The sequence below is a fragment of the Durio zibethinus genome, chromosome 10, assembly GCF_047325235.1.
Source record: "Durio zibethinus cultivar Kanyao isolate XHJ-2024 chromosome 10, ASM4732523v1, whole genome shotgun sequence".
Classification (NCBI taxonomy): Eukaryota; Viridiplantae; Streptophyta; class Magnoliopsida; order Malvales; family Malvaceae; genus Durio; species Durio zibethinus.
Window position 1 is genome coordinate 4,408,137 of NC_143171.1, and position 21,369 is coordinate 4,429,505.

The 21,369-nt window shown below is 29.0% G+C and overlaps 1 protein-coding gene across 2 annotated transcripts; it reads right to left on the reverse strand.

The window, feature by feature from the left end:
* Nucleotides 1–1,292: 1,292 nt before the first annotated feature.
* LOC111292062 (adenylyl-sulfate kinase 3-like) lies at nucleotides 1,293–5,231 on the reverse strand. Of its 2 annotated transcripts, XM_022884249.2 has the most exons (7): nucleotides 4,781–5,226; nucleotides 3,410–3,550; nucleotides 2,850–2,999; nucleotides 2,629–2,747; nucleotides 2,403–2,487; nucleotides 2,273–2,319; nucleotides 1,297–1,871 (listed from the first exon to the last, which is right to left on the reverse strand). In XM_022884249.2, exons 1-7 carry the CDS (start codon nucleotides 5,004–5,006, stop codon nucleotides 1,773–1,775), a joined length of 867 nt encoding a protein of 288 aa, XP_022739984.1. In that variant the 5' UTR covers nucleotides 5,007–5,226; the 3' UTR covers nucleotides 1,297–1,772. The 2 variants fall into 2 exon arrangements, with proteins under 2 accessions (XP_089622634.1, XP_022739984.1); XM_089766508.1 differs by lacking the exon at nucleotides 2,273–2,319 and having other exon boundaries at nucleotides 1,293–1,871; nucleotides 2,368–2,487; nucleotides 4,781–5,231.
* Nucleotides 5,232–21,369: the final 16,138 nt, after the last annotated feature.

Genomic DNA, 21,369 nt, shown 5'->3' on the forward strand with positions numbered 1-21,369 from the left:
GAGAGGCAATTCTCTTCAACTTTAGATGCTGCGAGTTCAACTGCTATTTCCATGACCATGGCCTTTGTTGTCTGCTCCTTGTCCATCCATGGACATGCAAGACCAGAGATCGGTCTTGCCTACATTTGATATTCTTTTCCTTCTTTCTTCCTTCCTTCTTGAAATTTTAAGAACGTCCATCTATCAGTTATTTAAGCTGATTTGTTTTATGGTACTGTTTCTAGCTGCACTTTAAGCTTTTGTCACTCACTGATCAAGAAGAATACATGTCGTATATATCAATATATGGCATGCTTTCAATTACTAGCATTTTGTCACTTTGGCAAATTAATTGATAAGTATTAGCAAATTTATCGATTCATGTATTTATTTCCAAGCTGCAGTGTGCTTGCTAGGTGTCAACCATTGCTGTACTTCAAATGAGAATCATCCAAGCAATGAAAGTATATACCAGTTTTCTCTTCAAATTAAGATAAGAAAAGGGATAATTTTGCAGGATACCTGATTTGTATTAATTCACACTTTCTATGGTAGACTGGTTGGTAGGTAAATGGAAGTATTTCTATCTTTTTATTTTTTTATTTTTATTATTTGGTTTCAAATCTAGAAGCCTATGACAATATTTGGGGTTAAAAGCAATCCATCAAGTCAATGACTTTCTGTCAAAAAAATGAGTAGTTTCTCCAAGTAACACGATGCCGATTTTAGCAAAGTTTTCTTGGGGATCTATAGGCAAGACTCATCAGATATCAGAGATGATTTTACAGTGAATTCTGTTTAGGGAGCCAGTCAACATGTAAAACAAATGTAAAAGAGAATGATTTGGAAAATGGAATGTAAAAAATCAGCTCCATTTTCATTTTCAGATACATATCCTCACAAGATATTTACCTGTTTATGTTAACTATGGCCATTCATTTAGATCATAATATTATCATCCTTTCCTTTATTATGTTGTAATTTGGATGTAGGGGATCGAAACTCGAACCTTCACGTTGATTTTCCATGTTTTATATCAAGACTATCTTAGGGGTTTGAAAGAAAAACCTTGGAGATGGGGGATCGAAACAGAATCTTGCACATTTAAACAGATGCTGAAGGCTGTTAAAAATTTTTGGGAGCTCAAAGGCTGATCTAGTTGCGAATTGGTATACCCATCCCTAGTTCTCTAGGCTAGCAATTTGACATTGCTTGATTAGGGATCATTAAGCTAAATGCTTTAATCAGGGCAAAATCCTGGTTGATGCACACACAATCCATGTACTTACATAAAAAGAAAAGAAGAAATCTACAAATTTAAGGGTATCTTTTAGTAAAAACTTGAGATAGCCTTTTATTCATAAGCAATCATTACAAATTTACAAAACACAAACTCATTCACCAATACAAATTCATACACCAATAACTTTACCACCTTGAGTCCATCTTTATTCCTTGCTCCCAGACTAAGGCCAATTTACTCAAGTGCCTTTAATAAGGCCTAATAAAGGACACTGACACTAATTAATCAAGCGATTAATTATCTAATACAGGGCATAAACTACAGATGTCGGAAACAAGAAGTTTCCCTGATACCGGAAACAGGCTACAGATGCAGGAAACAAGAAGTTTCCTTGATGCCAGAAACAGGATATAGATATGGGAAACAAGAAGTTTCCCTAAAGCAGGAAACGCGAAATTTCCCTAATTTAGAAAAGAATAAATTTTCATTGATTCAATATACTATATTAGAGGTGATTATGGAAACCAGGAATATCAGGGTTTCTCTCTTCTTAGGCCACCAGGTACCCCTTCTCCTCCAGGTAAGATATCACAGTTTCAGCCATTTCACATGGGGAAGCACAGTTGCTTCCCTTTTGTGGTAATACTAACTGCAAAATAGAAAGTTTGAGCTTCAATTTGAATGTTGGAATACAATATTTAAAGAAAAATAAAAAATTATGAAACAGTGGAAAGCCCTTTTGAATAATATGCAGGAATTCCAGAATCATGCAAATTAGTCTAAAGCATGGCTTTGACATGTTCAGATTGAGATGACTAGAAATATGCCAGCCAATATCAGATACTTGAATCATGAAAGAATATCTATCATATTCATATAGCTATAGCCATCCATAAGCACACTAGCATCTAAGCAAGAACATGTTTGAGGCCATTTCAAGATATGTGTCAGCTTAACTTTCATGTTTGGAGCATATAGAATATTTCGGTGCATCTTTGAACAAGTATGAGCCCATGCCAAACAAGAATGTCACTCCAATGATCTACATACCTCACAATTCAGAGGTGGTTCATATGGGTCATCAATACCCGTAAAACCTACAAAGAAAATATTACATAAGCTACTCTTAAAATGTGAGATTATACCAATCTTCAGATACAAAATCCTGGAGGACAGACACCTTTAATTTTGCCAGCTCTTGCAAGCTTGTACAGGCCCTTTGGGTCCCTCGCCTCACATATTTGCAGTGGCACATCCATGAACACCTGTCCAAAGCATTGCCTACTGAATTTTTCATAGAGTAATAAAGAACCTTTGTCTGATGCAAAGGCCTTTCACCTTAGTATAAATCACAAGTCAGATAAATGCTGCCCAAGGATTTCAAGTTTCTGAAAGGGAACACATACCTCAATGAAATCTCCTTCTGGCAACAGTGAACGACATTTATCCCTGTCTCTTCTGTAGGGAGATATCACACTGGCAATGCAGATGATGCCAGCATCGGCAAAGAGCTTTGCTACTTCTCCTGTATGTGAATAACAAGAAGTTGAAAGTTAAAACCATCAGAAGAAGAGAATGAAACGATAAAGCAGAAAAGGACAATGATGAGGAATCAAACAGCGTTTACCAATACGTCGTATGTTTTCAGCACGATCTTCCGCTTTAAAAGTAAGGTCACGGTTTAAACCATGCCGAACATTATCACCATCAAGGATGTAAGTCAACTTCCCCCTTGAATACAATGCTTGGCACAGAGCGCATGCCAAAGTGCTCTTTCCTAAATTCGTAGACCCAGTAAGAGAAAGTGAAAGAGAGGGTGCAAAATAATGGGATAAAAATATGATGTTTGAACACACTCTTCAGTTTAGCAAGGAGAAACTAACAAAAAGCAAGAACAAAGATCAAGTATAATCACAAGGAAGGCACTCTGAAATGTCAGCTCTCAGCTGTGTCGACCTAAGTTCTTGATTTTGAAAATTTCAGTTCCTCCACTACTAAAAGACCAAAGATTCAGTTTTTGTCAACTTTTTATTGTTGTTTTAGCATAAAAAAGAGATTACTAAAGCATGTCATAAGCTCCAGAAGCCATCTTATACACTCATAGACAGTAAAAATCAAGAAATAAGTTAATGGCAATAAAGAGATTTAGCACAAATTTTAGTATCCGTATAAAATACTTTAACAAACCTGAGCCACTGAGACCTGTAATCCATATGACACAACCCTTTTGCTGAAGTAACTCTTGCCGATGAAGTTTACCAACTGAACTTTTGTGCCATACAATGTTCGTAGCCTTTCCGTTGGTAGCCATCTGGCGGAGATTTTCACCTAGTTAGACGTTTGAAATCAGAAACCCAAGTAGATCCGGCTGGAAAGAAACCATATACTAAAGAAATCATGACTTTGTGCAGTCATCATTGCCACTAACTAATTCCAAGGGATCGCCAGAGTTCCCATGCTACATTATAAAACAATGTCTCCCAAAATGGGAAAGTCATTTGCCAAAAATAAAAAAACCGGCCTCTAAAGCTAAAAAAAATATCAAATCTGAAAGGCTGATGCTTGGGGATTCAGATGGACCTTCTTGAATTATTATAGGTACTATCACCACAAAAAAAGAAGCCAGTATATGCAAAGGTTATTTTACTAATTACTTTCCTTTTTTTTTTTTCTGTTTAAAAAATATGGCTTCAGTCTTTCAGCTGAAGTGTTGTGGTTGTTCTTTAGACCTCCATCTAAATCTGGAATATGTGATTTTGGACGCCAACCATTTCATAAATTTGCTAAGGAATTTTACCAGGCCAAAACCAGTTATGCTTTTAAGGCCAACCTTGTCAGCATTCATCGAACTTATATGCAGAGTGGAAATTTGATGACTTCAAGGCTGGAACTCTATAAAGAACACCATCAAGGACAAAAATTTTGGTGATAGTGACATAGCGGCCAGGTATAACCTCACAGCTAGGCACAACCCATGTCCAAAATAAAGACCCCCAAGCTCAACTTCTTCATCGTCCCCAACTTATCCATTAAACAAACAACAATCTTGGCTATAAAAATTAAAAGGAACCAGTTTTGTGATGACAGTATCGATAATAATTCGGTGTAGCCACTGTCTAAAAGAATGGAACCAGAACCAATTTAGAGCGAAGTAAAAAATGCTAATGCTTGCAATTCTACAACCAAATTCGGCTGAAAATAACTTCAAAAGTCAACCAAATTAGCCCTTCCCTTCCCTCCACCTTACCATTTGTTTTAATAAAAAACTCCAAATAAAAGGGCCAAAAAAAGTTATTAGTTAAAAACATATCCAAGCCAGCTGAATATAGCACATTTGGCTGTAACCAAAAATACCGCCTTTTTTAACAGCCTCCCTCTCCTCGAACAAGGAAAAGGGGGGTCCCAAAATCCACTTCTTTATTTCTAAGAAAAAAACCAAAGATTTCATTTTTCCTTTTTTTTTTTTACTTTCTTTAAATTAAAAAAATGGAATCAAATTCTTGACCAGAAAAAGAAAATTAAACACCGGATCACCAATGAAATTTTAAAAATATATACCAGAAATGACATCAGCACGATCATTCGTAATCGCCACGGTCGACTCCTCCATCGCCTGAACCAAGCTCCACCTCGCATTGTTGCCGCTACTCAACCCCAAAGAAGGTGATGACGCCGGCAACGGCAACTTCACGAAACCAACCTTGGGAACCGGTACCGACCGGCCAATCTCGAAACCGGAAGAAGAACAAGAAATTGCTGGCCGTACCGCCTTGAGTGCAACCATCTTAATTAAAATAATTTAAAAAAAAAATGAAACAATGACCGACAGAGAAAGAAAGCGCCAGGAGAGGTTAACGGCGAAGCAGTAATAAAACTACAAAATGATTTGATTTCCTGATTTATATATAGAGATTAGAGCTATCGGTGGGAAGCTGTCGTGGAAGGCGTTGTTGTTGGTAGCAAATGGCCGGTTTTTATTTTTGTTTTTTATAATTAAAATTGTTTCCACCTGTAATTCCATCATTTTTTTTTAAACAGTGGGCGACAGGTGGACGATAGAAAGTGGAGGAGAGTGGACTGAGAAGGGGATCTCATGTGTAGATTTGATGTTTTAAACGCGATGCATTAATATTGTACGAAAATAATATAAAAATAAACATAAAAAAGAATACGATTGAAATTTTTTTTATAAATTTAATGAAATAAAAAATATATTTTAATTTTGATGTATTACCATAAATTATGATAAAGAAGACAACGAAACTGATAGAACAAATAAATGAATGGCGAGATAAACATCGGATTTGCTTCAGTTTTGCAGTCCACGCGCATATATTGAGCGTGGGGTTTGTGTGGGTGACTTGATAGGTGACAATTTTGCTGACGGCAGTGTAAGAATAAATGATTAGAACTAATTACTATTTAAAGAAATTTTACAATTAACGATTTCAATTTTAATTCCCACGTTTATTTTGGCATCAAGCTAAAATGGTCAGTCAATTTTTGATATGATATAAATATTTAATAAAATATTAATACATATTAAAAATCCGATAAATATTGCATAATTGATTGCTACATTAGTATTAAAGGAAGTTTTCAAAAAATTTTATAAAATTAAAAAATTCAAAATCTGAAACAATTTTTAAGAAATTTTAAAAAGTCTAACATTTTTAATAAAATTTCAAAAAATATATTAAAATGAAATTTTTCTAAATTTTCAAAAGAAAAGAAGAAAAATCTGAAACCATCATAAAATCCAAAAATTCAAAACAGGAAAATATTTAAAATCATAAAAATTCAAAAATATATAAAAAAAAATTTAAAAACCTAAAAAATATAAAAATTAAAATTAAAATATTCCATAAAAACTTGAAAACTAATAATTGGAATTTTCATTTTTTGGATTTTTTATGTTTAAATTTTTATTCCTTTTAATTTTTAAGATTCTTTTTTGAACATTTTAGGATTTTTTTAATTTTTCAGATTTTCTTTTATATTTTTTTAAAATTTGTATATTTTATATTTTTTACTTTTTAAGATTTTTTTTAATTTTTCAAATATTTTTAATTTTTTAAGATTTTTAATTTTTTTAAATTTTTTTGAAATTTGTTGGTTTTTTATTTATTTTTTTAATTTTTTAAATATTGCAAAATTTGTTTATCAAAATTTTTAATTTTTAGGGTTCTTTCGATTTCCTAAATTTTTTAAAGACTTTTTTATTTTTTTTGAATTTGTTGAATTTTTCTCATAATAATGATGTGACAATTGATGATGTTCAATAACTAGACTTTTGACATATGTTAACATATTATTAGATATTCATATTATATCAACAAATTAAATAACAATATTAGTCAAAAATATAAAAATGAATGACGAAATAAAAATTTAAAAATCTAACTATGAATTTTATTATTTAAGTATTAAATTAAAAAATATATATAATATAAGAACCAAAGGAGTATTTAACCTTCACTTTTTATATAAAAAATATATTTTTAGTCACAATAAATAGTAGTAATAATATTTGATAATCACTTTGGATAAAAACTTTCTATTCAAGTTATGAGATATACAATTGTAATGAATTGCATTATTTAAACTTCACCAAGGCAAATAATTTTAATTAAATGATGTCTTGTTAATTGTTATATACATACATATAAATGTTTTAATGAATAATTGTTAATGTTATATTTGTAATAATAAGAGTTAAAACTTGTAATTGAGTCAAATTGAATCGACATAATGTTATACTTGACATTGAATCGATACAATATATAATTGAGATTAACTCAATTAAAAAACTTAATAGTAAGTTTTTTAATTCAAATTTGGCTCAAAATGTAATATAATTACTCAATTATGCTATGACATCCTTAATTTATGTGAAGAGATCATATTTGAGCTCAAATTCAAAATAAAATTCAATAAAATTTGTAAATTTATAAATTATTATTATATTTTATTTATATGTATATTACAACATATATTTAAAATTAAAAATGAAGTTGTATAAAACAAATGTAAGACTTGCATTACTATATGAAATTAAGTGTTAGGCTGTTAAAAAATAATATAAGAAGAAAATGAACGTAACGGATATGAGGATACATAGATGAATATGTGATAAGACTAGAAGAGATAGAATAAAAAATAAAGAGATATGAAAAAAATTAGGGTAGTTTGAATTAAAAAAAATATGAAAAAGGATTGTTTGCGATGGTTTGGATATATGAAACGTAGGTCTAGCTGTGCACTAGTTAAGAGAATTGAGTCTCTAGATTTGAAAGAGATCAAAACATCTAGAGATAAATTACGAATAATATAAATGCAAGTAATAAAAAATAATATGATGGTTAACAAATTAGATTAAAATGTAGTTGCCATAACATATAAATCCGAAAATCTATAGTTAGATTTAACAAATGGAGTCGTCACCAATCTTTTTTAACTAGGTATGATTGGCCACCTAAAGAATCTATCATTTTAAAGAACTCTTAAGTTTGACTAAGGGTCCCTAAAAGAATAGATTTGGGTTTACTAATCAGAACAGGATTCAGGAGCCGATTACATGTGGAGAAGGTTATAGCACCCCCACATACCAATCCGAATGATGGTACAATATTATTTTAAATTTATCCTATGGTTTTGAGTCTAATGGTTTCAAACTTTTATGTTAAATATTGAAAATAATTATTAAGATTCTTCCATCAATCTAGTAGAATTCTTAAAAATATTTTTTCACCTCTAGAGTATTCAAGAATCCTATTTGATTTCTTAAAGAGGCTTCGTCGTTGGGAAAATTTTTGTTAGTTTTATTTTTTTAGCAAAAATATATCTAATTATTCCACCATTTGAGTCAAATTAGAAATATTTTTTTGTTTTGAATTTCTAAATTTTTTCACCATTTGGGCCTATTTAAAAATTCTCTTTTTTTTTCCTTGGAAAAAATAATATGATAATTATTTTTATTGAAATTTCATCTAAATTATTCTACCATTTTGGCCAAATTTAAAGAAAATTTCTCACCTAGAGATTTTTTAGGAATTTACCATTTGAAATTCCTAAGAATCTCATCTTTGGATAATTATCACATATTTTCAACCAAATTTTTATTTGGAAAAGAACACAATTATTTGTATTAAAATTTCATATAAATTATTCCACAATTTGAGTCAAATTTAGAGAAAATTTTTTACCTAGAGATTTCTTAGGAACTTACCATTTGAAATTTCTAAGAATCTCATCCTTGGTTAATTTGTATTTAATTTCAAAAATTTTATATTTTATATTTTTCTTTTTTTTTTGTTTTGAAAATAAATATTAATTATTGTTATTAAAACTTTATCTAAATTATTTCATAATTTGGGACAAACTTAGATAAAATTTATCACATAGAAATTTTATAAAAATTTATCATTTAAAATTTTTATAAATTTCATCATTAGATAATTAATATTTATTCCTAAATTTTTTTATTTTTTTATTTTTCATATAGATATATATTTAAAAAATTAATCACAAAAAAAACCAAGGAAAAAAATAAAATACTAAATAAAATAAATAAATAACCAAAAAATGAAAATGGCTCGGCAGGAGCGGCTTAGATTGGCTTGGCTTAAGACACAAATAATGGCTTAGAAATGCGACTCGAGAAAATGGCTCGGCTCACTATAGGGCCTGGTTGGGACGTGGGTCATTGGATCGGGTCTTGATCGGGTCAGGTTACCAGATGAAAATGTACAGATCTTGACTAAATAAAAGACCTAAAACGACATCGTTTTTGGACGGTATAAAAGGCTCAAATTTTTGTTTTTTCTTAGATTGCTTTCTTCCTTCTGTCTCTCCTCTTTCTTTTTCCTCTCCCTCTCTTTATACCTGTCCAGAATCCGATTGAATATTCACCGAAAACTAGAAAAAAGCTGTCGAAAAATATGAATCTCGTCAAAAAACTTATCAGAATCTGAAATTTTTAAAAAATTTCCAGAAAAAAATGCCAAAATTTCTGAGAAAAATCTTAAAAATTCTATGATTGCTTTTGGCTCTCCTAAACACGTCTATCTTTGCTTTTACTTGTTGTCTTTGACTTTTTGCTCTGTGCTTCTGATTTTTTTATTTTGGTGTGTCTCCTCTCTCTGATCAGTGAGTATTTATAGAATTTAATTAGAAGAATTTTTGATTAATTCTAACTCCTACTTTGACCATAATCCTGTCTTATGCCATGAAAATTTAATTCAACCATGATTCTACCATTAGCCCAATCCACGACAGAACCTTCTTCATTTTTTTATTTTTTATTTTTTATTATTTTTTTAATTTTAATCATTATTTTTTAAAATAATAATTAAAATAAAAACTCAAAATAATAAAATAACAAATAAAAAAATTTTGGGCCAACTTGCCCTTCATTGAACTAGATCCAATTGTTTAGGCTTAAACCTTATTGGACCAGGCCCAATAGGTTTGAGCCCAGATCAATTAGGGTGTCTACAGCTACTTCTCTTTGTGCATTTTCCATGCAACAAAAATTGTGCAAAGACATAGATACCCTGCATATGATCATCCCAACACATTCATCTTTTTTTGTTATTGTTACTTTTTTTTTTTTGGAAAAAGTAAATAAGCTCTTCTAAACAGAGGTAATACAACTGTGAAAAAATAAATTACTCCTTTAAATAGAGGCAACCACAACTTTAAAAAATAAATTGCTCATGAACAATCATTACCAGATGAGTTATAGATCATGTCTGATGAAATTTATAAGGAAAACTCAAAGATTCACAATTTGAGTTCAAAATTCAAAGGTTCAAATTTGCAAGAACTTTCAGCTTCGCAAGAATTCACTGAAATTTGATTATCAAAATTTTAGTTTTACTAGAATTTGATTTGCAAAATTTCAGATGTGCAAGAATTCAGATCTGTAAGATTTTAAAATTCGCATTTACAACTTGCAAGACTCGCATCCAACATTTAAATATTCTCATTTAAACTTTAAAGATTCATATCTAAAAGTTCAAAGCTTCTCATTCAACTTTGAGCTTATTGAACTTTACTCCAGCTTCAAGAGATCTTCATATGTCTTTGATCTATCATCTATGTGAACTGTTTATCAAACTTTCAGCTCAAAAATTTTTCTACCAAATCACCTTTTTGAGTTTTCAATTTGAGTATTTCTTTTCTTTCATTTTCATCTTTTTTTCATTCTTTCATTTTTTTTCTTTTTTTTTTTTCCTTTCTTCATTTGTTCACCCATCTTTCACATCAATCTTTAGAGCAACCAAGAATGATTTTATCATTCCATCACGAGCATGTCTTAGCCCAACATATGACCATTCAATTCCAGCATTCAAATTTGATCAGAATTAACTTTTAAAGGTTGTAATGTATGTAATGATGAAGGGTCATGAAAGAAATTGATATAATGGCTCAAAACATATATTAAAATTGTTCAAAACCAAAAGATTATCACTTAATGCAACTTGGCATTTTACCCCATTATTTCACTACTTTTTTTTTTTTTACATTCACTTCACTCCTCATAAAAAGATTCACATTACTTTATCCCAAATCAGGTGTGACATTTTTCTTTGCTCTCTTTTTTTTTTTTTTTTTTTTAGACTTTTTATGATCTTTAGGCTCTTTTCTTTCTTAAAAATTATCCTTCAGTGTAGAAGGTGATTCTTGATCAGAATTCTTTTAGAAAAAAATTATAGCAGGCTCAAGGGGTAGCAATGAATGATTTTTTGAATAGTAAAAGAAAAATGATAATTTTTCATCTCAAATGTGAATGTTTTCCTTGAACATCATCTATTGAGCAAAAATAAGCTCATGGATCTATATAAAAAATTATATGTCAATTTCACATCTACTAGTAACTAGCTTCTTTTGCTCAAATAGTCTCCTCAAATCAATGTGAATGAGTTCTCAAAATTAAATCTCAGAATTATTACTATAATTGTCTAAACATTCATCACCTGAAATTTAAGAAACAGAATAAAAAGTATGAAAGGTAACAAAGTATGAAACCATGGTTGAATGAAAGAAAAAATGTAATGAAATGCATTATCCTTACCTTTTATTAAAATGATAACAAATGAAATCCTATTGCATAAAAGAAATCCTATCATTACTCTAAAAAATCTTAAAATGACAAGCAACTCTTAACTAGCCTTAGCATCCTTATCAAAATTATGCCCCTATGAAATCAGATGACGGATCTTTATCGACATCTTGCCTCCTGATTCATTGTAACTTTTCAAGCCCTTTTGGATCAACGTGTTCTTGATTCTTACTTAAAGCATTGACATTATGATTAGGTAATGGATTGTCACTAACATTAAGTGTTGTTGCTCTTCCTTGATCAAAACTTATCATCCCATTCTTGATTAACCATTGTACCTTATTTTTCAAAACAGTGTAATTTTTAGTAAAATGACTAGCAATTCCATAGTGATAGTCACAGTGGACTGTAAGATCATACCACTTAAGATAAGGTGGCTTGAATGGCTCTACACGGTTGAGGGCAATCAAATGGTTATTGTAGAGCTCTTGGTATAACTCCATATAAGTTATGAAGATTGGATCAAATACAAGTCTTTCTCAGGTAATTTGTTACTCTCGTGAACCACTTGCTAGGCTAACAAGATAAATTTGAGGTCTTGTAGAAGGTTAAATGTTAAGACTGTATGTGAGAGCTTGGGGGCTAAAATAGGCTAGTATGTAGATGAGTAAGATGGTTGTGGTATGGGCTGGTATGAGGCATTGTTCATAACAGGATCGTATGGAGAGTAACTTTAAAATGGATAGGGTTGATATCCCTTAAATTATCTGTCGAAGTTTACAGCTTGAGCTTCAGTCTCTTTTTTCTCTGATGCTTTCCTAATTTTTCCTCCTTTCAACTTACCATTTTTAATGGCATTCTCAATTATTTCACCTGAGATCACCATGTTAGCAAAATTTTTTGTTACATTTTCTATTATATTTTCATAATAGAAAGATTTCAAAGTGTTGACAAATAACACCGTGATTTTTTTCTCAGTCAAGGGAGGTTGCACCTGAGTAGCCATGTTTCTCCACCTCTGGGCGTATTCTTTGAATGATTCAATAACATTATTTTTTATATTCAACAAGAAAAGATGATTAGAGGCTAAATTTATGATATGTCGGTATTGATTGATGAAGTCACGGGATATATCACTTCAAAAATGAATACGAGTCTTATCCAACTGGACATACTACCTAGCAGCAAAGTCAATGAGGTTATCTTAGAATACATGCATCAATAGCTTCTCATTATTAGCATGGGTGCCCATTTCTGATAGTACATAATAATGTGAGTTTTTAGCACTTTGTACTATCATATTTTTCAAACTTTAAAATCTTGAATTTTGGAAGAATAACCACATCTAAGATTAAACAAAGTCCAGCAGCATCCACTGAACCATAAAAATCAATATCCTCTATGGCCCGTAACCTTTCTTCTAATAAGTTTATTTTTTATTCAGCTTTGGAACCTTCTAAAGCCTCATTCTCCTTTAGCCTTACCTTTTCTTTCTCTTTTGGATCATCCAAATTAGGGACTAATATTGATTCTACTACTTTCTTAGTAAAGATAAGATTTAAGTAACTCTGGTACTGTGGTGGATTTGAAACTAATGGTATTTTAGGGTATGTGTACCCTACAGGATATGTGAACTGCTGGGGTGGTGGACCTTGAGTGGGTTAGGCTTGATGTGGCCTAAAATCAGAAAGATGCAGTGGGTAATCCACCTCTTGTGATGGATGGTCTTGCTGGCTAGTATTTTCTTCCATTCATTTTTCCTTGTTCAACTTGTTCAAAGCCTTCAAAATCTTATTCAACTCTCATTCTAGCTTTTCTTGGGCTTTTTTTATACTCTCGAGATGATTGAAATTTTTTTATTCTATCTGTCTAACTCGAGCTTTTGTATTGTATTGACGAGTGGGGTTCTTGCTTGGTGGAGCTATTTTTAAACTTTTCATACCATAATTATGATAAAAAAATGCTATGCATGATATGTTGACGAATAAATGAAATGTGTCTTTCTATAGATGTAGGTATGAGATGTGGCAAACATTCCCTATATGAAAATGACGCAAATGATAATGTTAAATCATGAGCATGAAAATGATGCATAGAATGAAATGATATGAAAATGATGTGTTGAATGAAAATGATACAGGTGCACAAAATCAAGCAAATAAAATAATTAAATCACAAACTGTTCCTTTTTGTGTCTTAATTTTGGGTTAGATCTATTGATGGGTAGGAATGACTCTATCTTAAGGCTGACCTTTTAAGGATGAACTATATGCAGGGTTAGGCCATTTTGACCACTAAAGGTTCTCAAATTGTTCGTTACATCATCATCCATCACAGACTAGTAAGGTATTCCAATCCTCACCCATCACAGGCTACTAACGAAAATGATTCAATTTAAGTGAGAGTATTTCGCTAGCCATTACGGAGATTATAATATCACTAGAGCGTAGGTACTTTACTCTCTCCTAAAAGAGACAGAGCCCGGATATAAGCTCATGTAATGCTGTATGTGTTAGTATGTGTGAAGGAACACATAGGTTTCATGCCCCAAATCAAATAAAAAATAAAAAAAAAACATTAGTAAACAAATAATTACAATTTAAGACCATTAGACCAAATGATAAGATAAATTCAAAAATTATGGCTCGACTCTCCAGTCCCTAGTGGAGTCGTCAAATTGTCATAATATATAGATTCAAAAATCTATAGCTAGATTTAGCAAATGGAGTCACCACCAATCTTTTTTAACTAGGTGTGATTGGTCACCTAAGGAATCTATCCTTTTAAGGAACTCCTAAGCTTGACTAAGGGTCCCTAAAAGAATAGATTCGGGTCTACTAATCAGAACAGAATTTGAGAGCCGTTACATGTGAGGAAGGTTATAGCACCCCTACATGCCCATCCGAATGAGGGTACCATATTATTTTAAATTTATCATATGATTTTGAGTCTAATGGTTTCAAACTTTTATGTTAAATATTGGAAATAATTCTTAAGATTCTTCCATCAATTTGGTAGAATTTTTAAAAATATTTTCTCACCTCAAGAGTATTCAAGAATCCTATTTGATTTCTTAAAGAGGCTCTGTTGTCAGGAAAATTTTTGTTAGTTTTATTTTTTTATTAAAAATATATCTAATTATTTCACCATTTGGGCCAAATTAAAAATATTTTTTTATTTTTAATTTCTAAATTTTTTCATCATTTTGGCCTATTCAGAAATTCTCTTTTTTTTCCTTGGAAGGAAAATAATATGACAATTATTTTTATTGAAATTTCATCTAAATTATTCCACTATTTGGTCCAAATTTAGAGAAAATTTCTCACCTAGAGATTTTTTAGGAATTTACCATTTGAAATTCTTAAGAATCTCATCATTGGATAATTATCACATATTTTCAACCAAATTTTTATTTGGAAAAGAATACAATTATTTGTATTGAAATTTCATCTAAATTATTCCACAATTTGGGTTAAATTTAGAGAAAATTTCTCACCTAGAGATTTTTTAGGAACTTACCATTTGAAATTTATAAGAATCTTATCCTTGAGTAATTTGTATTTAATTCTAAAATTTTATATTTTTATAGTTTTATATTTTTCTCTTTTTTTGTTTTGAAAATAAATATCAATTATTGTTATTAAAATTTTATCTAAATTATTCCACCATTTGGGACAAACTTAGACAAAATTTTTCACCTATAAATTTTATAAAAATTGACCATTAAAAATTTCTATAAATTTCATTATTGGATAATTAATATTTATTCCCAAAATTTTATTTTATTTTTCTATTTTTTACTTTTCATATAGATATATATTAAAAAAATTAATCATAAAAAAACTAAGGAAAAAAACAAAATACTAAATTAAATAAATAAATAAAATACCAAAAAATGGAAACGGCTCGATAAGAGTGACTTAGATCGGCTCGGCTTAAGACACAAATAGTGGCTTAGAAACGCGGTTCGAGAAAAGGGCTCGGCTATAGGGTCTGGTTGGGACACGGGTCATTAGACCGGGTTGCAATTGGGTCGGGTTACCAGATGAAAACGCGCGGATCCTGACTAACTAAAACACTTAAAATGACATCATTTTTGGATGGTATAAAAGGCTCCAATTTTTATTTTTTCGTAGATTACTTCCTTCCCTTTCTCTTTCCTCTTTTTTTTCCTCTTCCTCTCTATACCCGTCTAGAATTCGGTTGAATATTCACTGAAAACTGGAAAAAAGCCATCAAAAAAATATGAATCTCGTCGAAAAACCCACTGGAATCTGAAATTTTTAAAAAATTTCCAGAAAAAGTATCAAAAATTATGAGAAAATTCCTAAAAATTCTATGATTGCTTCTGGCTCTCCTAAACACGTCTATCTTTGCTTCTACTTGCTGTCTTTGATTTTTTACTCTGTGCTTCTAATTTTTGTATTTTTGTGTGTCTCATCTCTCTAATAAGTGAGTATTTATAGAATTTAATCAGAAGAATTTTTTATTAATTCTAACTCCCACTTTGACCATAATCCTGCCTTATACCATAGAAATTTAATTCAACCATAATTCTGCCACTAGCCTAATCAACGACAGAACCTTTTTCATTTTTTTATTTATTATTTATTATTCTTTTTTTTATTTTAATCATTATTTCTTAAAATAATAATTAAAATAAAAACTCAGAATAATAAAATAACCAATAAAAAAATTTTGGGCCAACTTGCCCCTCATTGGACTAGATCCAATTGCTTAGGCTCAAATCTTATTGGACCAGGCTCAATGGGCTTGGGTTCGGATCAATTAGGGTGTTTACAGTAGTCGTTGATAGAAATTGATGGATAAGAAAATTCAAACTACAACTTAACTTAATTATCTTATTTAGCTTTTTATACAACTGACCCTAGAGTATGGGATATAAGATATAGTGTATTGTTGTTGTATATGATATAAAAAACTTAAATGTAGCTAAAAAACTATTTAGTTTGGGTATTTAAAAGCTCTAGGTCAATTTGTTACTTGAAGAGCTTGAGATTGAGTTGAATTAGAAAATAAACAAGTTGAATTTGAGTATTCAATATCGAGTGAAATTTAAATAGTTTATAAATAGCTTAATTCATTTATTCCCTAATCAAATTTAATATTTCTTTTATTTTATATTTAATGCTTATATTTATACTTCAAGATATTTTAAAATTAACAAAATAATTTTTTATATTTAATTTATTTATTTTTATTAAAAATCATTAAATTTTAATAAATAAAAATAAAAAATATTGATATGAAAAATACAATTAATATTTTTTTAATTACAAACAAGTCAAGTTTATAAACATTAATTATAAATGAATGAAATATATTGCTCTTTATGTTATTCTTACCAAATAAATTAGGCTTGATGTGACAAATTCTCATGATCTTTAATGTCTATAAATAATGTTTCTACCATCATCATGCATTTAAAAGGCATGTAGCCAAATATATTTCCGACAATTATTTTTTATTACTTAAAACTTTGTTTGATTGATACTTTTAATGTTTACTTTTTACATTTTTTGAAAAAAAAAATGAATAGAGAGGTTGAAAGAGCCGAAAAGTTTGGTCAATTTGTTAAATGAGGTTGGACTAGGGTTGGCAACGGGTTGAGTTGATGTTGGTTTTTGCTCGTTTTAAATATGACCTGATTTTATATTCGTTAAATTTGATCTCGATCCGACTTAAATTTTTTTAATTTTTTTTCATACCCGAACTCAATTCGATCCGATAGTATATAAATCGTACTCGATTCGATTCGACATGAAATTAATAAAATATTATTTTTAAATATAAAATATTTAAATATATAATTATATAAATATATATAAATAAAAAATTATTTTTATATAATATCAAGTTAAGTCAGGTCAGGTTTGTTTAAAACCCGAGCCCAACCTCTTCTTAATACTATTCAATTCGACTCGAAACTTGATTTTTCAAACAAAAAAAAAATCGATCTTATAAGATTAGATCGGGTTGAAATCTACTAGGACGAGTTGGGTTATCCACCATAGGTTAGACCACTTGAAGCAATCAAAAATATATATATATATAAAAAAAAAAAAAAACTTAAAATGACTTAATCGAGTTTTTTTTAAAAAACAATTTTTCTAGTAGTTTAATGGAGGTTTTTTTTTTTATTTTCGAAAATAAAATCAAAAGTTTAAGAATAAAAAAAGTTATTTTATCTTTAAAATTAAAACAAATTGTTAATCCAATTAAAATTTATGAATTTATTGAATTTTCACTGGTTGATTTTTTGAGTTACAAATTACTTACCAATGAGGAACTGTGAGAAGATTTAAACGACGAGTGCTAATACACTTAGCATTCGCTTTTTATCACTCGTTGATATTAATAAAAAAAAAAAAAAAAAACCAAATTTATACTTCTTCTTTTTCGCATTAAGAATATGAATATATATATATATATATATATCATTTGGGCTAATATTTTAACTTACAAAATAAAGATAATATTTTAGAGTTTCTTTTATGTCAAAATTCTATGAGAACCTCACGATTCCATGAAATCAAAATTTCATCCCATATATGCAATTGCATATCACATTTTTTATATGACTGCAATTCTGAGAAAATTATTTATTCGGAAATATTATATTTAAGACAAATAATTCTAAATATTAAAAATTTTCTTAAAATTTTACTTTACAAGAGTAAAGAAAATTAGCTAATAGTAGACGATTAAAGAGCAATTTTGTACACAAAATTTCTTAGATTTCTCAATAAAATCAAATAATTAATTATAAAATTATTGACTCATCGTTTGAAACCCATAGATAAATCAATAAATTTAACACCTAATTAGGTGACGATATTAAAGAACTTAACGAGTTTAATTAATATAAGCAATTCCATCTAAATCTTAGTATTAAAAATAATACCAAAGCAAGAAAATAGAGAGTTGATAAAAGTATAGTGACCATCCAACCGGCCATGGCCCTGGCCTTTACAGTCTTGAGGAGTTGCTGTTGGTGAAGTAGCCAGAATGCGTGGATTGGTTTTGGCTCTGATCATTATCACACGATCGCACTCAGTGGCCGGATGCCATAATTTGATTTAGCTTTCCTTGGCTTTGGCTCTAGTGCCTGTTTTATTCCATTTTTTTATTCAATTTTTTTTTTAATGTTTCAAAATTATGTTTTTTTTTTATTTTTGATTATTTAAAATTTTTATTTTTTTAATATTAAAAATTATGAATTTTAATTTTATAAAAAATCATTAATTTTAATATTAAATATATTAAAATTATTTTTTTAATTCTGCAAAAATCAATACCGTTTACATAATTTAAGATAAAAATAAAATAAAATTTCTAGTTTTCAGCTTTTTTTTTTTTTTTTTCGGTGGTAGAGTTTGGTAGCACCAATAAACTAAGTTGGGTGCCAAAACCAAACACGTGCATAAATAAATCAATCCTTTTATTTGGAGTGTGTATTAATAAGTGTGCAAGTGTATACTACCATATTAGGGATGATTCAGCACCTTTTACGGGAATGCCAGTGGACCAAGCACGTATGGAGGAACGAAGGGAAGGTTGCGGGTCTGTGTTTAAGCGGTGATTTTAGAGATTGGGTCCAACTTAATGTTACCGACAATAGAAGATCGAAACACTATTCTTGGGCTTGTTATTCGCCTATATCATGTGAGAAGTAGCTAAAAAAAAATCATAAGACTTTTAAAGAGAGCAGCAGAAGAGTAGACGTAATCAAGCATGTGATTGAGAAAACGAGAGAATTCTATACCTTGAACCAGAGATAGTTGAGAAACGTACAAGTATCTTTTGTTCCTATTAAATGAAAACCACTTGAGTATAGACGTTTTAAGCTAAACACCGATAGATCCTCTATAAGAAATCCAGGGAGAGTAAGGGTTGGTACCATCATTAGAGATCATACAGGAAGATGAGTGGCTGACTCTACTAGATTTATGGGATATAAAAGAATACGTTTGTTGTATTATGGGCTTTTAGAGATGGGTTAATGTTGACTAAACAACTAAATATTTCTAATTTAGATGTGGAAATACATGTTGTTGCTGTCATTTCTTTGATAAAAATCCAATTCACTCTTAACCTGTGCTTGCAACCTTTAATCAATGATTATAGGAAGTTGTTGTTGGGAATTAATTGCTGCGAAGTCATGTATATTTTTAAGGAAGGAAACACTTGTGCTGATACTTTGGATCGTTTTGGTAGTGATCATTTTGCAAAATATGAATTTTATGAAAACCCTTTTATGTTATTTCAAAATTCTCTTATTTTTATTTTGATCCTACTTGCTGATGATGTAGTAAAAAAACTTTTGCACCGCATTATTTTATGTCTTTATCTAGTTCTAGTTTCCTACAAAAAAAAATAAAAATAAAATTTTTTTTTATTTATTGATTTTAAAAATATTGTATATAGGTGTTATATTTATATATAAAATATTTTCACTTATTAAACAAATTATATATCATATCGTAATTTTATATATTATTTTAATTATAATATCATATAATTTCATAATAGTATATTAGAATTATTTTATTTTTGTTGAAATTTTTATTTTCTTATTTAAATGAATTGTAATTTTATGAAATTTTGATGCATCTATGACTTGAAATTGTGAAAGACAATCCGTCAAATTTTCAATTTTTTTTTTGTTTTAATTAAAAAAGATATTTTTTAAATTATAAATATAAATTATTATTATAATTAAGTATTATATTTACATATAAAACTATTCAATAAAAATATTAACCGATAAATTAAAATATAATCAAATAAATTTAATAATAATTAAAAAAAAAACACTTTTTAAGTAAGAGATGTACACAATTACAATTAAAAAAATTGAATGTTTTGATACAAAGATTTTAAGATTCGTAGTCATAAATCACAATGAAAATTTCTTTTTAAAAAAATCAAAAGCAGCTTTTGTGGGCATCAAGATGGAGGCCATTCGACAAAAGAAACGACCCAAATTCTGGGTGATCTTGTTGACGACAAATCGAAATCCATTGGGACAAGAAGAACATGCGTTGCACATGATGGTCGATCAAAACCATACTCGTAATGGAAACCCAAAAACAATATAATGTTTAATTAAATTATTATTCTTGTTAACAATAATTTAATCACGAGTGATGAGAATACTTGACATAAAGATCTTGAAGCACATCAGTGCAAAGTTGACTCGATTGATAATTTTACTTGCCTTAAAAGAAAATTCAATTTTTTTGAATTCAATTTTTTTTTTTTTGCCACTTGTTATCATCGGATTTAATTTTGAATGTATAATTTTTATAGATTTAAAATAAAAACTACACAATTTTATTTTTAACTTCGTATGAATAAAGTAATTAATTTAAGCAAAGAGAAAAATTAAATATTACATTACTATGTTGCCATGGTATCTGCGAGATTTGATTTCCTTTTCTTTCTTATATATTCTGAATAATTTCCTTCCTAGCTACACTATTCCAAATTGTTACAAAAGTAATAAGAGCCAAGAGAAAAACAAAAAGAACAACATCCAATTTTCAACAGTTGATGAAACTTCTAAATTGAAAAAAAAAAAAAAGGTTAAAGCTTATGTTTTTAAAAGTAAAGTTAGGTTTAGGAGGGTGTTAATTCAATTTGTTTGATTAATTTTAAATTGAATTATTCAAAATCAAATTAATCGAATCATATTAATTTATTTTTATTAATTGAATTAAAATTTTTAATTTCAACAATTAATAGACCGAAATTAATTCGATCTATTCGGTTAATTTTTTGATTAATCGAATAATAAAATATATTAAATTATATTATATTTTAAATTCTTAATTTTTTATATTTAACACAAATTAAATAAAACCATCCAACAAAAATATTCAAATACTAAAGTATTAAGTTAAAACATTTAATAATTTGAAATGAAATGGGTAATTTTATATATTTTTAGTCATAAATATATTTTATTATATTTTAGTTAAATTTTTGATTAATTTGATTTTCGAACCGAATAAACAAAAAATCAAAATTTCTCTAAAATAATTTTCAATAATCATTC

Bases quoted from the DNA above. Each gene is read 5' to 3' on its own strand.
- LOC111292062 (XM_022884249.2), bottom strand. From the start codon at position 5,006: ATGGTTGCACTCAAGGCGGTACGGCCAGCAATTTCTTGTTCTTCTTCC. The intron at 2,320-2,402 runs GTGTCTGTCCTC...TTTTCTTTGTAG, and splicing joins AAGAGCTGGCAAAATTAAAG to GTTTTACGGGTATTGATGAC. The intron at 1,872-2,272 runs GTATGTAGATCA...TCTATTTTGCAG, and splicing joins AACCACCTCTGAATTGTGAG to TTAGTATTACCACAAAAGGG.